Source organism: Bombina bombina, chromosome 3 (genome assembly GCF_027579735.1).
Source record: "Bombina bombina isolate aBomBom1 chromosome 3, aBomBom1.pri, whole genome shotgun sequence".
NCBI classification, from domain to species: domain Eukaryota; kingdom Metazoa; phylum Chordata; class Amphibia; order Anura; family Bombinatoridae; genus Bombina; species Bombina bombina.
This window is the reverse complement of record NC_069501.1, coordinates 244,122,188-244,137,338: the sequence shown is the minus strand read 5'-3', so window position 1 is coordinate 244,137,338 and position 15,151 is coordinate 244,122,188. Positions and strand designations below refer to the sequence as shown.

General features: G+C 39.7%; 1 protein-coding gene across 2 annotated transcripts in view; it reads left to right on the top strand.

Annotated features, from left to right (window-relative positions):
• The window catches only part of WDR81 (WD repeat domain 81), a 143,441-nt gene that overhangs the window by 92,825 nt on the left and 35,465 nt on the right, over positions 1-15,151 (top strand). For both annotated transcript variants that reach the window (XM_053706227.1, XM_053706225.1), the window contains one exon: positions 9,069-9,248. In XM_053706227.1, coding sequence (XP_053562202.1) covers positions 9,069-9,248 — 180 coding nt within the window. The remainder of the gene's footprint in view (positions 1-9,068; positions 9,249-15,151) is intronic.

Here is a 15,151-nt window from a genome sequence, read left to right as displayed (position 1 = left end):
ACAAATATCTAGAGGTACCTTACACTGATGTTTTTCCGGTTCCTAAAAGAATTTCGTAAATTGTTAAAAAGGAATGGGATAGACCAGGTATTCCGTTTTCTCCCCCTCCTAACTTTAAGAAAATGTTTCCTATATCAGACACCATTCGGGACTCCTGGCAAATGGTCCCTAAGGTGGAGAGAGCAATATCTACTCTAGCTAAGCGTACAACTATACCTATTGAGGACAGTTGTGCTTTCAAAGACCCTATGGATAAAAAATTAGAGGGCCTTCTAAAGAAGTTATTTGTTCACCAGGGTTTTCTTTTACAGCCTTCAGCCTGCATTGTTCCAGTAACTACTGCAGCTGCTTTCTGGTTGGACGCCCTGGAAGAGTCCCTGAAGGTAGAGACGCCTTTAGAGGACATTTTAGACAGAATTAAGGCTCTTAAGCTAGCCAATTCCTTTATCACAGATACTGCTTTTCAAATTGCTAAATTAGCGGCGAAAAACACAGGCTTTGCCATTCTGGCGCGCAGAGCGTTATGGCTGAAATCGTGGTCTGCTGATGTGGCATCTAAATCTAAGCTTTTAGCTATTCCTTTCAAGGGTAAGGCCCTATTCAGGCCTGATTTGAAATAATTTCTGACATTACTGGAGGTAAGGGTCACGCCCTACCCCATGACAAGTCTCTTAAGATGAGGGGTAAACAGAATCATTTTTGTTCCTTTAGAAATTTTAAGGGAGTACCTTCTACCTCCTCTTCTTCCTCCAATAAGCAGGAAGGGAATTTTGCTCAATCCAAGTCTGTCTGGAGACCTAATCAGGCCTGGAATAAAGGTAAACAAGCCAAGAAGCCCGCTGCTGCTACCAAAACAGCATGAAGGGGCAGCCCCCGATCCGGGACCGGATTTAGTAGGGGGCAGACTTTCTCTCTTTGCTCAGGCTTGGGCAAGGGATGTTCAGGACCCATGGGCATTGGAAATTGTGACCCAGGGGTATCAGCTGGAATTCAAGAATTTTCTCCCACAAGGGAGATTTCATATGTCATGTTTGTCTGTAGACCAGACAAAAAGAGAGGCGTTCTTAAGCTGTGTAAAAGACCTCTATACCATGGGAGTAATTTTCCCTGTTCCAAAACAGGAACAGGGCAGGGGTTTTACTCAAATCTGTTTGTGGTTCCCAAAAAAGAGGGAACTTTCAGACCTATTTTAGATCTCAAATGTCTAAACAAATTTCTCAGAGTCCCATCGTTCAAGACGGAGACTATAGGAACAATTTTACCAATGATCCAGGAGGGTCAATACATGACCACAGTGGACCTGAAGGATGCATATCTCCACATTCCTATCCACAAGGATCATCATCAGTTTCTAAGGTTTGCCTTTCTGGACAAACATTACCAGTTCGTGGCCCTTCTCTTTGGGTTGGCCACAGCTCCCAGAATCTTCACAAAAGTGCTAGGATCCCTACTAGCGGTTCTCAGACCGCGGGGCATAGCAGTGGCACCCTATCTGGACGATATTTTGATCCAGGCGTCAACTTATCATCTGACCAAATCTCACACGGACATCGTGTTGTCACGGTTGGAAAGTGAATATAGAAAAAAATTTACTAGTTCCACAAATGAGAGTCCCATTCTTGGGAACTCTGATAGACTCAGTAGACATGAAAATATTTCTGACGGCGGTCAGAAAATCAAAAATTTTAAATACTTGCCGAGCACTTCAGTCCATTCCTCAGCCATCAGTGGCTCAGTGTATGGAGGTCATTGGGTTAATGGTAGCAGCAATGGACATTTTTCCGTTTGCTCGCTTTCATCTCAGACCACTGCAGCTGTGCATGCTCAGACAGTGGAATGGGGACTATGCGAATTTATCTCCTCAGATAAATCTGGATCAAGAGACCAGAGACTCTCTTGTTTGGTGGTTGTCACAGGATCATCTGTCCCAGGGGATGTGCTTCCGCAGGCCATCATGGGTAATAGTGATGCCAGCCTCTTGGGCTGGGGTGCAGTCTGGAATTCCCTGAAGGCTCAGGGTGTTTAGACTCAGGTGGAGTCTCTACTTCCAATCAATATTCTGGAACTGAGAGCAATATTCAACGGGCTTCAGGCGTGGCCTCAGTTGGCTTTGGCCAAATTAATAAGATTCCAGTCAGACAATATCACGACTGTAGCATATGTCAATCATCAAGGGGGAACAAGGAGTTCTCTAGCGATGGTAGAGGTTTCAAAGATAATCCGATGGGCAGAGGCTCACTCTTGCCATCTATCAGCAATCTATATCCCAGGAGTAGAGAACTGGGAAGCGGATTTTCTAAGTCGTCAGACTTTTCATCCGGGGGAGTGGGAACTCCATCTGGAGGTGTTTGCATCATTGATTCATCAATGGGGCAGACCGGAATTTGATCTGATGGCATCTCGACAGAATGCCAAGCTCCCACGTTATGGGTCCAGGTCAAGGGATCCCCAGGCTATACTGATAGATGCTCTAGCAGTGCCTTGGTCGTTCAACCTGGCTTATGTGTTTCCGCCGTTTCCCCTCCTACCTCGTGTGATTGCAAGAATCAAACAGGAGAGAGCTTCAGTCATACTGATAGCGCCTGCGTAGCCACGCAGGACTTGGTATGCGGATCCAGTGGACCAGTGGACATGTCCTCTCTGCCACCGTGAGACAGGACCTTCTCATTCAAGATCCGTTCCAACATCCAAATCTAAATTCTCTGCAGCTGACTGCCTGGAGATTGAACGCTTGATTTTATCTAAGCGGGGATTCTCTGAGTCGGTCATTGACACTTTGATTCAGGCACGCAAGCCTGTCACTAGAAAGATTTACCATAAGATATGGCGTAAATATCTTTATTGGTGCAAATCCAAGGACTACTCATGGAGTAGGGTTATGATTCCTAGGATTTTGTCCTTTCTCCAAGAAGGATTGGAGAAGGGATTATCAGCGAGTTCCTTAAAGGGACACATTTCTGCTTTGTCTATTTTACTACACAGGCGTCTGGCTGATGTCCCAGACGTTCAGTCTTTTTGTCAGGCTTTAATCAGAATCAAGCCTGTGTTTAAGTCTATTGCTCCGCCATGGAGTTTGAATTTAGTTCTCAATGTTATTCAAGGGGTTCCGTTTGAACCCATGCATTCTATAGATATTAAGCTGTTATCTTGGAAAGTTTTGTTTTTGGTTGCTATCTCTTCTGCTCGAAGAGTTTCTGAGCTTTCGGCGTTACAATGTGATTCGCCTTATTTTATATTTCTTTCTGATAAGGTGGTTTTACGTACCAAACCTGGATTTCTTCCTAAGGTTGTTTCTAATAGGAATATTAATCAGGAAATTGTTGTTCCTTCATTGTGTCCTAATCCTTCTTCTAAGAAGGAACGTCTGTTGCATAACTTGGACGTGGTTCGTTCCTTGAAGTTTTACTTACAAGCGACCAAGGATTTCCGTCAAACATCTTCTCGATTCATTGGTTATTCTGGAAAGCGTAGGGGTCAAAAAGCTACGGCTACCTCTCTCTCTTTTTGGTTGAAAAGCATCATCCGCCTGGCATATGAGACTGCTGGACAGCAGCCTCCTGAAAAAATTACGGCTCATTCTACTAGAGCTGTGGCTTCCACATGGGCTTTTAAAAACGATGCTTCTGTTGAACAGATTTTTAAGGCTGCGACTTGGTCCTCCCTTCATACTTTTTCCAAATTTTCCAAATTTGATACTTTTGCTTCTTCTGAGGCTATTTTTGGGAGAAAGGTTCTTCAAGCAGTGGTGCCTTCCGTTTAGGTATCTGTCTTGTCCCTCCCGTTCATCCGTGTCCTGTGGCTTTGGTATTGTATCCCACAAGTAAGGATGAATCCGTGGACTCGTCGTATCTTGTAGAATAAAAGGAAATTTATGCTTACCTGATAAATTGATTTCTTCTACGATACGACGAGTCCACGGCCCGCCCTGTCCTTTTTAAGACAGAATTTATTTTATTTTTCAAAACCTCAGTCACCTCTGCACCTTTTTAGCTTTTCCTTTCTCTTCCTATACCTTCGGTCGAATGACTGGGGGTGGAGGGAAGGGAGGAGCTATATATTCAGCTCTGCTGTGGTGCTCTTTGCCACTTCCTGTTAGCAGGAGGATAATATCCCACAAGTAAGGATGAATCTGTGGACTCGTCGTATCGTAGAAGAAATCAATTTATCAGGTAAGCATAAATTTCCTTTTTATTACCTTATCTCTTCTATAACCCACTGGGAGTGTAATTTCTTCTACTGGCTGTGTTAACACAGCTTGCCCTTGAGGCCAAAAACTTTCAGGATGGGTGGGGAATACCACAGGCTAAATCTATTTCAAATGCCATTATAAGGGTAATGGAAATACTTATAAACAATTTAATACACTCCAGCAGGTAAAGTGGATCATTGGAAACAAATTAAAGGGGAGAAATTGTTTTGAGTAAACTGTTACTTTAAATACAATTAAAATTGTATTTAACATATAGTGTGATAGATTTATCTTAGCTTTTTAGTGCCAGCTCATAACTTGTATTACTATTTTCATTATTATACCCATCTGGAAGGAATTGGCTATTGGAACTTGGTTTAATGTATAATTTACAGTGCATCTGACTTCTTTTTCTGTTATTTTCTGTCTCCTCAAGCCAGAGTTTCTTTCCTAAGAGGCGTTATAGTCTCAATACCAATATGACTGTCATGACTTAACAGATCAGAGGAAATTAGTTGCAGACAACTTGTGCAAAACTTTAATTAACTCTACAGTAGCTCTATACATGCATTCTATTTGCTAGGTGTCACATGGGATCACTTCACCTTTCGTATGCTGAGTCAATTGTGCAAGGATTACAATCAGCTTTCACAAAGGATCCTTTTGTATCTTGTAACTAGGCAATCTCTGTCATGGTGGATAGATCACCAGTCCATTTCTCTGGTAGCTTCTATTGTCTGGCCATCTTGGACAATAATCTCCACAGAAAGGAGCAAGTCTCTTTGGTTGGGTTGCAGTATGGGAGCCCAGGACAGGGGAGTTTGGTCTCCTCAGGACGTGAGGTTACCAATAAATGTACTGGAACTCTGTGCAGTTTTCAAGGCTCTTCCGAGCTGGCCTCTTCTGAAAGAGGAGACTTGGCTGCATTTTTCAATCAGACAATATCACAGCTGTGGCTTATATCATTCATCAATGGGGAACGCACAGTTCCCTAGCGATGAAGGAAGTTTGTCGAATACTGAACTGGGCAGAAAACAATTTCTGCAATTCATAATCCAGCCGTGAACAACTGAGAAGCAGATTCTGTCGCCCATTCCTCCATACAGAGGAATAGTTGCTTTATTTTGATATATTTAATCAGATAGTGAGGAAGTGGGATCTTCACATTTAAACAACAAGCTTCCCAGATACTTTGCGAGATCCAGGGATCCTCAGGTGGAATTTGTAGAATGACTAGTAGCTCCTTGGAATTTTCTTCTGGCATACATCTTTCCACCAATTGTTTTGCTTCCAAGAGTGATAGCTCAAATCAAGCAAGAGCTATCGTCAGTAATTCTAATTCCCCCAGCTTGGCCATACAGGACTTGTTTTGCTGATGGCCAGCTTTCTTCAATGGTCTCTTTCCTTACATAACAACCTACTGCCCCAGGTACATTTTATCATCTAGATCTCTAGACTCTCAAATTGATGGCTTGGAGACTGAACACATATTTTTTTAAAACAACTAGGTTTTTCTGATGCTGTCACAAAGAACTTGATACAGGCTAGGAAGCCTGTCATGAGTAAGATCTATCACAAAGTTTGGTCTTATTTTCCTGATGTGAAAAACAAGGTTTTAATTGGCATTCTTTCAGGATTCTTAAAATTCTTCAGTTCTTGCAAGAAGGTTTAGATAAAAGGCTTATCTGCTAGTTCTTTAAAGGGTCAAATTTCACCTCTTTCAGTTCTATACCATACAAAAATTGCTAAACTTCCAGACATTCAGAGTTTTGTTGAGGCTTTAGTCAAGTTAAAACCAGACATTAAACCACTTTCTCCTCCTTGGAACTTAAATTTGGTTTTAAGACCTCTCTCTTTATTTTTCTCTCTCTTTTTTCTCTCTCTTTTTTCTTTCTCTCTTTTTCCTTTTCTCTCTTTCTTTCTCTCTCTTCTTCATTCATTTTTCATATCCACACAAAGGCAGAATGCCACATAGATTACTTTAGATCTTGGTTAAAAATCTTAATTCGTAAAGAGCTTACTTGGAGGCGGAAAAGTCTCCCCCCAAAACACATTACTGCTTATTCTACCAGATCAGTTTCCACTTCCTCAGCATTTAAAAATAAGGCGTCTGTTTTAACAAATTTGCAATGTAGCAACATGGTCATCCTTATGTACTTTTAATGTTTTTGCTTCTTCTGAAGCTGCTGGTAGGAAAGGTTTCCAGGCAGCAGTGTCTGGAAATTAGGTATTTTGTCTTTTTCAAAAATTACCCTGCCCAAATTACTCATGGTCTCCACAGCCTAGGTATTAGTTCCCAGCAGTAATGAACTCATGGACTCTCACCACCATATGAAAGAAAACAAAATTTATGCTTACCTGATTAATTTATTTCATGGTGATGAGAGTCCACAAGACTGCCCAATTAATTCAATTTAATTATTTTTTCTGTCAGCAGTTCTCATTTTGCACCTCATTTTCCTTGCTCTTTCCTTTTCTACCTTTCTACTTCTCCTTTCTTGGCTATAAGTAAGACAGGCTTTCCAGAGAGGTCGGATAGATTAACCCCTTAACGACTGAGGACGTGCAGGGTACGTCTTCAGAAAAAAGGCAGTTAATGCCTGAGAACGTACCCTGCACGTCCTCAGTGTGGAAAGCAGCTGGAAGCGATCCTGCTCGCTTCCAGCTGCTTTCCGGTTATTGCAGTGATGCCTCGATATGGAGGCATCCTGCAATAACGTTTTTAAGTCATCCGGTGCAGAGAGAGCCACTCTGTGGCCCTCTCTGCACCGGAGATCGGTGGCTACCTGCGTTGGTGGGTGGGAGCCGGACCGGGAGGCGGATGGCGGCCATCGATGGCCATGTGGATGTGAAGGGGGGCGAGATCGTGGGCGGGGGTGGCTGGGGGCGCGCACGGGCGCGCGCGCGTGCACGGGAGGGTGGGGGCGGGCGCGTGCACGGGGAGGGAGCGGGTGGGAACCGCTACACTACAGAAAATGGGAAATAAAAAATATGTTAAAAAAAAAATGTTAAACAATAAGCAAGGTGGTGGGGGTTAGTCTGTGGGGGGTGGGGGGGGGGGGGAAGCTACACTACAGAAAAAAACCAAAAAAAAACAAAAAAAAAAGCATTTTTTTATTGCAAACTGGGTACTGGCAGACAGCTGCCAGTACCCAAGATGGCCCCCAATAAGGCAGAGGGGAGGGTTAGAGAGCGGTTTTGGGGGGGATCAGGGAGGTTGGGGGCTAAGGGGGGGATCCTACACAGTAGCATATGTAAATATGCTAAAAAAAAAATTCATTTTTTTTTAAAAACCCTTTTATTTTAGTACTGGCAGACTTTCTGCCAGTACTTAAGATGGCGGGGACAATTGTGGGGTGGGGGAGGGAAGGGAGCTGTTTGGGAGGGATCAGGGGGTGGGATGTGTCAGATGGGAGGCTGATCTCTACACTAAAGCTAAAATTAACCCTGCAAGCTCCCTACAAACTCCCTAATTAACCCTTTCACTGCTAGCCATAATACACGTGTGAGGCGCAACAGGATTTAGTGGCCTTCTAATTACCAGAAAGCAACGCCAAAGTCATATATGTCTGCTATTTCTGAACAAAGGGGATCCCAGACAAGCATTTACAACCATTTGTGCCATAATTGCACAAGCTGTTTGTAAATGATTTCAGTGAGAAACCTAAAATTGTGAAAAATTTTACGTTTTTTTTAATTTGATCGCATTTGGCGGTGAAATGGTGGCATGAAATATACCAAAATGTGCCTAGATCAATACTTGGGGTTGTCTACTACACTACACTAAAGCTAAAATTAACCCTACAAGCTCCCTAAAAGCTCCCTAATTAACCCCTTAACTGCTGGGCATGATACACTTGTGGTGCGCAGTGGCATTTAGCGGCCTTCTAATTACCAAAAAGCAACGCCAAAGCCATATATGTGTGCTATTTCTGAACAAAGGGGATCCCAGAGAAGAATTTACAACCATTTATGCCATAATTGCACAAGCTGTTTGTAAATGATTTCAGTGAGAAACCTAAAGTTTGTGAAAAAATTTGTGAAAAAGTGAACAATTTTTTGTATTTGATCGCATTTGGCGGTGAAATGGTGGTATGAAATATACCAAAATTGGCCTAGATCAATACTTTGGGATGTCTACAAAAAAAAAATATATACATGTCAAGGGATATTCAGGGATTCCTGAAAGATATCAGTGTTCTAATGTAACTAGCGCTAATTTTGGAAAAAAATGGTTTGGAAATAGCAAAGTGCTACTTATATTTATGGCCCTATAACTTGCAAAAAAAGCAAAGAACATGTAAACATTGGGTATTTCTAAACTCAGGACAAAATTTAGAAACTATTTAGCATGGGTGTTTTTTGGTGGTTTTAGATATGTAACAGATTTTGGGGGTCAAAGTTAGAAAAAGTGTGTTTTTTTCCATTTTTCCTCATATTTTATCATTTTTTTTATAGTAAATTATAAGATATGATGAAAATAATGGTATCTTTAGAAAGTCCATTTAATGGCGAGAAAAACGGTATATAATATGTGTGGGTACAGTAAATGAGTAAGAAGAAAATTACAGCTAAACACAAACACCGCAAAAATGTAAAAATAGCCTTGGTCCCAAACGGACAGAAAATGGAAAAGTGCTCTGGTCACTAAGGGGTTAAGTAATCTTGGAGTTTTGGGAATCTTTGTCTCCTCCAAGTGGCCAGGAGTTGAATTCCTAGGAGTGATGGACTTGTGGACAATTACCACCATGATAGAAATTAAGTATAAATTTTGTTTTTAAAAGAGCATGAAAAAAATCCTAGATTTTGCATGTGGTGCTAGTGCACATATTTACACACTTAAATATTTATTTGTATCTTTCAACTCTGTATTTTGTAGCATGAATTTAAGCTAGCAAGTAATGTCAATGTGGGACTTATCCGATACTTGGCTGTAAGCCCAAATGGACGCAGCGTTGTAGCTGGTTATTCGTCTGGCTTCATAATCCTGCTGGATACCAGGACAGGCTTAGTCCTAAGAAAATGGCCTGCGCATGAAGGGGACATTTTACATATGAAGGTAAGAAGACCGCTTGTGGAAACTTTAATTTTATATAGTGGCTTACTTATTAATATAAATGTGCTATACATATGAATACAAATTTTGCTTCCCAGTTTTCCCACAATACCTCACATTTATAATGTATTATTCTAAAATATTAAAGACAAGGTGAAAGTATAATCTGGCAAAAATAAGTCCTAAACTGAGAATTTTTGTTTTTGCTCAGTTAATGTTTGTTGATTTTTATAATGCTTTAAAATACTTTTATCCTATCAAGTAACTAAAACTAAGATTTTACAATGATGACCAATGGAGCAATATAATGAAGAGCTGGATAGCTTGCAACTACTTATAAACAATGATCGCTAACTGAAAGAATTGTTTCCAGACTCACCCCTTCTCTTATATAGGCAACCACAAACGACGGAACTGTTAATCAGAAACTTTAATTTCTTCCCACAGTGATCAGTTTACTACCCAGTAGACAACAGGCATAGACAATTTAGTATTCTTTCACCTATTCCTCCTCATGTGTTGTGTACATGTAGAGAATGCATATAAAAGGGGGGACACTATAATTGATAACAACAAAGAAAACTCCTGGACATTAAAATAGCAATACTTCATGGAAGCTTCAGGTCAAAAAATGTACACTGATTTGGGAATATTTTTATTAATCTGTTTGGCATTAATGCAGGATACGACCTGAATCATAGACCTGAGATTATATTTAATATTGATTTATATAGATTTTAGCACCTACTAATTAAATGATTAGTTAGTTAATGATTTAATTATTATTTTACCATTTTCTTTTTCTGGTTTAGTTTTATTTTTAATGAGGGAAAGCAATATAAATATTTATTCAGGTGAATTTTTAATTTCATTGGATGTGTTCTCACTTTTTACCAATGAGATATTTTTATCTGCCAGGGTATTTGAACCCTATAAAATGAATAATCTTTAGAGGTCTTTGTACCAAAACTATTTAGAATAAACATATCTTAGAATCCCCTGACAGCGTATGTTTGTAGTGGGATTATTCTTCAGTCTTTGATTATGACTCACTCATCTGAAGAGGATTATGCTGCAAGCCAGCTAGTGGTCACCTAGGTGTAATACACCAGTTTTTCATTCTGATAATAAATGTAAATAAATTGTAAAGTTTTTTGCTGGGAAAAATCTTCTGTTTTGATCTCTAAGACATGTTATAGTTTACAGTTTCTTTACTTTCATACAGGTGGTAAGAGTCCACGATCCATTACTCATGGGAATTACTCTTCTCTACCACCGGGAGGAGGAAAAGATTCCCAAACCCCACAAGTTCTATAAAACCCCTCCCACCTTACACATACCTCAGTTTTTACTTTGCCTCCGCTGGAGGTTGTTGAAGAATGAAGATGTGCATGTGATTCCTCAGAGACAGGAAACATCATACACATTTAATTAGAATTTTTTTTCCATATCATATTAGTGGATATTGGACACATTCTTTTCACAGGATTCACTCATCTAAATTGGACATTTTTTCAGGACAATTTTTCTGGACATTTTGTACATATTTTTTAATTTTTCACTTTAGGGTACCCTAGTGCTCTTTTTGTTTGTAACGCATATCTGTGTAACAAATTGTTTGTTTTAAATTATTTTTATGTTTCTATAAAATCACTTTATTAAATATGCAAATAATAATCACCTAATAAGGCTAGTCTTTCAGGGCAATTTTTAGCATATTCATTTTTTCGCATTCCTGAAACTGCTATATAAGGAGATTAGATGTTTTGTTTAATGTTATTTTCTCTTTTACATTTACAAGATGTCTCAATTTGATCCTATTTCAGAAGCTACTGTAGGAACCATGCTGCCTGAACACAGTTCTACCAAAGCTAAGTGTATCTGTTTGTAGGCAAGCTGAGATTATATCTCAGGCTATTTTATGTAACAGTTGTCATGATAAGGTTTTGCATGCAGATTCTATTAGTACTAATACAGCGTCTGTTGTTCCCTTAACGCCTAATGTACATAATATCCCTGTTGATGTTAAAAATGATATTGCTGATGCAATTCAGAAGGCTATGTCTGCTATTCGACCTTCTAATAAACATAAAAGGTCTGTTAAAACTTCTCATAAAGCTGATGAAATTTGTAATGACCGACAACATACTGATATATCCTCCTCTGATGAGGATCTCTCTGGTTCAGAAGATCCTACCTCAGATACTAAGATTGATAAATCTTCTTATCTTTTTAAGATTGATTATATTCGTTCTTTGTTGATAGAAGTATTGATTACTTTGGATATGGAGGAGTCTGATCCTCTTGATAACAAAACCAGTAAACGTTTAAATACCGTTTTTAAACCTCCTGTGGTTACTCCTGAGGTTTTTCCTGTTCCAGATGCTGTCTCTGATGTGATTGATAAGGAATGGTCTAAGCCTGGTGGTACTTTTAATCCTTCTTCTAGGTTTAAAAAAATGTATCCTTTGCCAGTGGCTAGTTTAGAGTTTTTGGAAAAAGTCCTTAAAGTTGATGGGGCTATTTCTACTCTTGCTAAACGTACTACTATTCCTATGGAAGATAGTACTTCTTTTAAGGATCCTTTGGATTGAAAGATTGAATCTTTTCTAAGGAAAACTTATTTACATTCTGGCTATATTCTTAGGCCTGCCGTTTCTATGGCTGATGTTGCAGCTGCTTCAACCTTTTGGTTGGATAGCTTAGCTCAACAGGAAACCGATCCTAATTTGTCTAGCATTGTTTGTTTGCTTCAACATGCTAATCATTTTATTTGTGATGCTATTTTTGATATTATCAAAATTGTTGTTAAGTCTAAAGCTAGATTATTATCTCTATCTTTCCAGGGTAATAATTTGTTTGGTTCTCAGTTGGATTCTATTATTTCCACTGTCACTGGGGGAAAAGGAGTTTTTCTTCCCCAAAATAAAAAAAATCTAAGGGTAAATCTATAGCTTATAATCATTTTTGTTCCTTTCGTCAGAATAGAGAACAGAAAACCACTCATTCCCCTAAGGACTCTAGTTCCAATTGGAAACCATCTTCAAGTTGGAATAAATCCGAGCCTTATAAGAAACCAAAGCTAGCCCCCAAGACTGCATGAAGGTGCGGCCCTCATTCCAGTTGAGGGGCAGATTGAAATTATTTCAAGACATTTGAGCAGATTCTGTTCAAAATCAGTGGATTCAGAACATTGTCTCTCAGGGGCATCAAATAGGTTTTAGAATAAGACCTCCTGTGAGAAGATTCTTTATCTCTCACATTCCAACAAATCCTGTGAAAGCTCAAGCCTTTCTGAAATGTGTTTCAGATCTGGAGCTTTCAGGAGTAATTGTTCCACTTCCACTTCTGGAACAGGGTCTGGGTTTTTATTCAAATCTATTCATTGTCCCAAAGAAATTAAATTTATTCAGACCAGTCCTGGATCTGAAGTTTTTGAATCGATTTGTAAGGGCCCTAACTTTCAAGATGGTGACTATAAGGACTATTCTGCCTTTTGTTCAACAAGGTCATTATATGTCCACAATAGACTTACAGGATGCGTATCTTCAATTTCCGATTCATCCTGACCACTATCTGTTTCTGAGATTCTCTTTTCTAGATGAGCATTACCAATGTGTTGCTTCTCCATTTGGCCTAGCGACAGCTCCAAGAATCTTCTCAAAGGTTCTAGGTGCCCTTCTATCTGTAATCAGAGAACAGGGTATTGCGGTATTTCCTTATTTGGACAATATCTTGGTTTTAGCTCAATCTTTTCGTTTATCAGAATCTCACACAAACCAACTAGTGTTTCTTCAAAGACATGGTTGGAGGATCAATTTACCAAAGAGTTTCTTGATTTCTCAGACAAGGGTCACCTTTTTAGGTTTCCAGATAATTTCAGTGTCCATGACTTTGTCTTTAACAGACAAGAGACAAAAGAAATTAATTTCAGCTTGTCTAAACCTTCAGTCTTGATGATTCCCTTCAGTGGCTATGTGCATGGAAGTTTTAGGTCTCATGACTGCAGCATCAGATGCGATCCCCTTTGTTCGTTTTCTTATTAGACCACTGCAGCTTTGCATGCTAAATCAATGGTGCAGGGATCATACTTGGATATCACAATTGATATTCTTAAATCCCAGCATTCGACTCTCTCTGACTTGGTGGTTAGACCATCATTGTATTATTCAGGGAGCCTCCTTTGTTTATCCTTCATGGACTATAATCTCTACGGATGCAAGTCTTACAGGTTGGGGAGCTGTTTGGGGGTCTCTGACAGCACAAGGGGTTTGGAAACTTCAAGAAGCGAGGTCACCAATCAATATTTTAGAACTCCGTGCTATCTTCAGTGCTTTTCAGGCTTGGCCTCTATTGAAGAGAGAACCTTTTTTTCGCTTTCAGACAGACAATATAACAACTGTGGCATATGTCAATCATCAGGGAGAAAATTGCAGTCACTTAGCAATGAAACAAGTGTCTCAAATTCTTTTTTGGGCAGAATCCAACTCCTGTCTAATTCATATCCCAGGTGTAGACAATTGGGAGGTGGATTACCTCAGTCGTCAGACGTTACATCCAGGGAAGTGGTCTCTCCATCCAGATGTGTTTTGTCAGATTGTACAGTTTTGTCAGATTGTACAGATGTGGGGTCTTCCAGAAATAGATCTGATGGCTTCACATCTGAACAAGAAACTTCCCAGATACCTTTCCAGGTCCGGGGATCCTCAAGTGGAGATGGTGGATGCGTTAGCAGTTCCTTGGTGTTACCAACCTGCCTACATCTTTCCACCTCTGGTTCTTCTTCCAAGGGTGATTTCCAAGATCATAATGGAACAGTCTCATGTGTTTCTGATAGCACCAGCATGGCCTCGCAGGTTTTGGTATGGGGATCTTGTCCGGATATCCAGTTGCCAGCCTTGGTCACTGCCTTTAAGTCCAGGCCTTCTGTCTCAAGGACCGTTTTTCCATCAGGATCTCAAATCTCTAAGTTTGAAGGTATGGAAATCGAATGCTTATTACTTAGTCATAGCGATTTCTCTGACTCGGTGATTAATACTATGTTACAGGCTCGTAAGTCTGTTTCAAGGAAGATTTATTATCAAGTTTGGAAGACCTATATTTCATGTTGTCCTTCTCATAAATTCTCTTGGCATTCTTTTAGAATTTTACAGTTTCTTCAGGATGGTTTGGATAAAGGTTTGTCTGCAAGTACTTTTAAGGGACAAATCTCTGCTCTTTCTTTTTATTTCATAGAAAAATTGCTAATCTTCCTGACATTCACTGTTTTTGTACAGGCATTGGTTCGTATCAAGCCTGTTATTAAATCAATTTCTCCTCCTTGGAGTCTTAATTTGGTTTTAAAGGCTTTGCAGGGTCCTCCTTTTGAGCCTATTCATTCTTTGGATATTAAACTACTTTCTTGGAAAGTGTTGTTCCTTTTGGCTATCTCTTCAGCTAGAAGAGTTTCTGAATTGTCTGCTCTCTCTTGTGAGTCTCCTTTTCTGATTTTCCATCAGGATAAAGCTGTTTTGCGGACTTCGTTTAAATTTCTTCCTAAGGTTGTTTATTCTAACAACATTAGAAGGGAAATTGTTGTTCCTTCTTTGTGTCCTAATCCTAAGAATACTCTTGAAAGATCTTTACATTCTTTGGCTGTTGTAAGAGCTTTGAAATACCATGTCAAAGCTAGTAAGGATTTCAGAATGACTTCTAGTCTATTTGTTGTCTTTTCTTGTTCTAGGAAAGGTCAGAAAGCCTCTGCCATTTTTTTGGTTAAAGCTTTTTATTCACAAAGCTCATTTGAAGGTGGGGCAATCTCTGCCTCAGAGAATTACAGCTCATTCTATTAGATTAGTCGCCACTTCTTGGGCTTTTAAGAATGAACCTTCAGTTGATTAGATTTGCAAAGCAGCAACTTGGTCTTC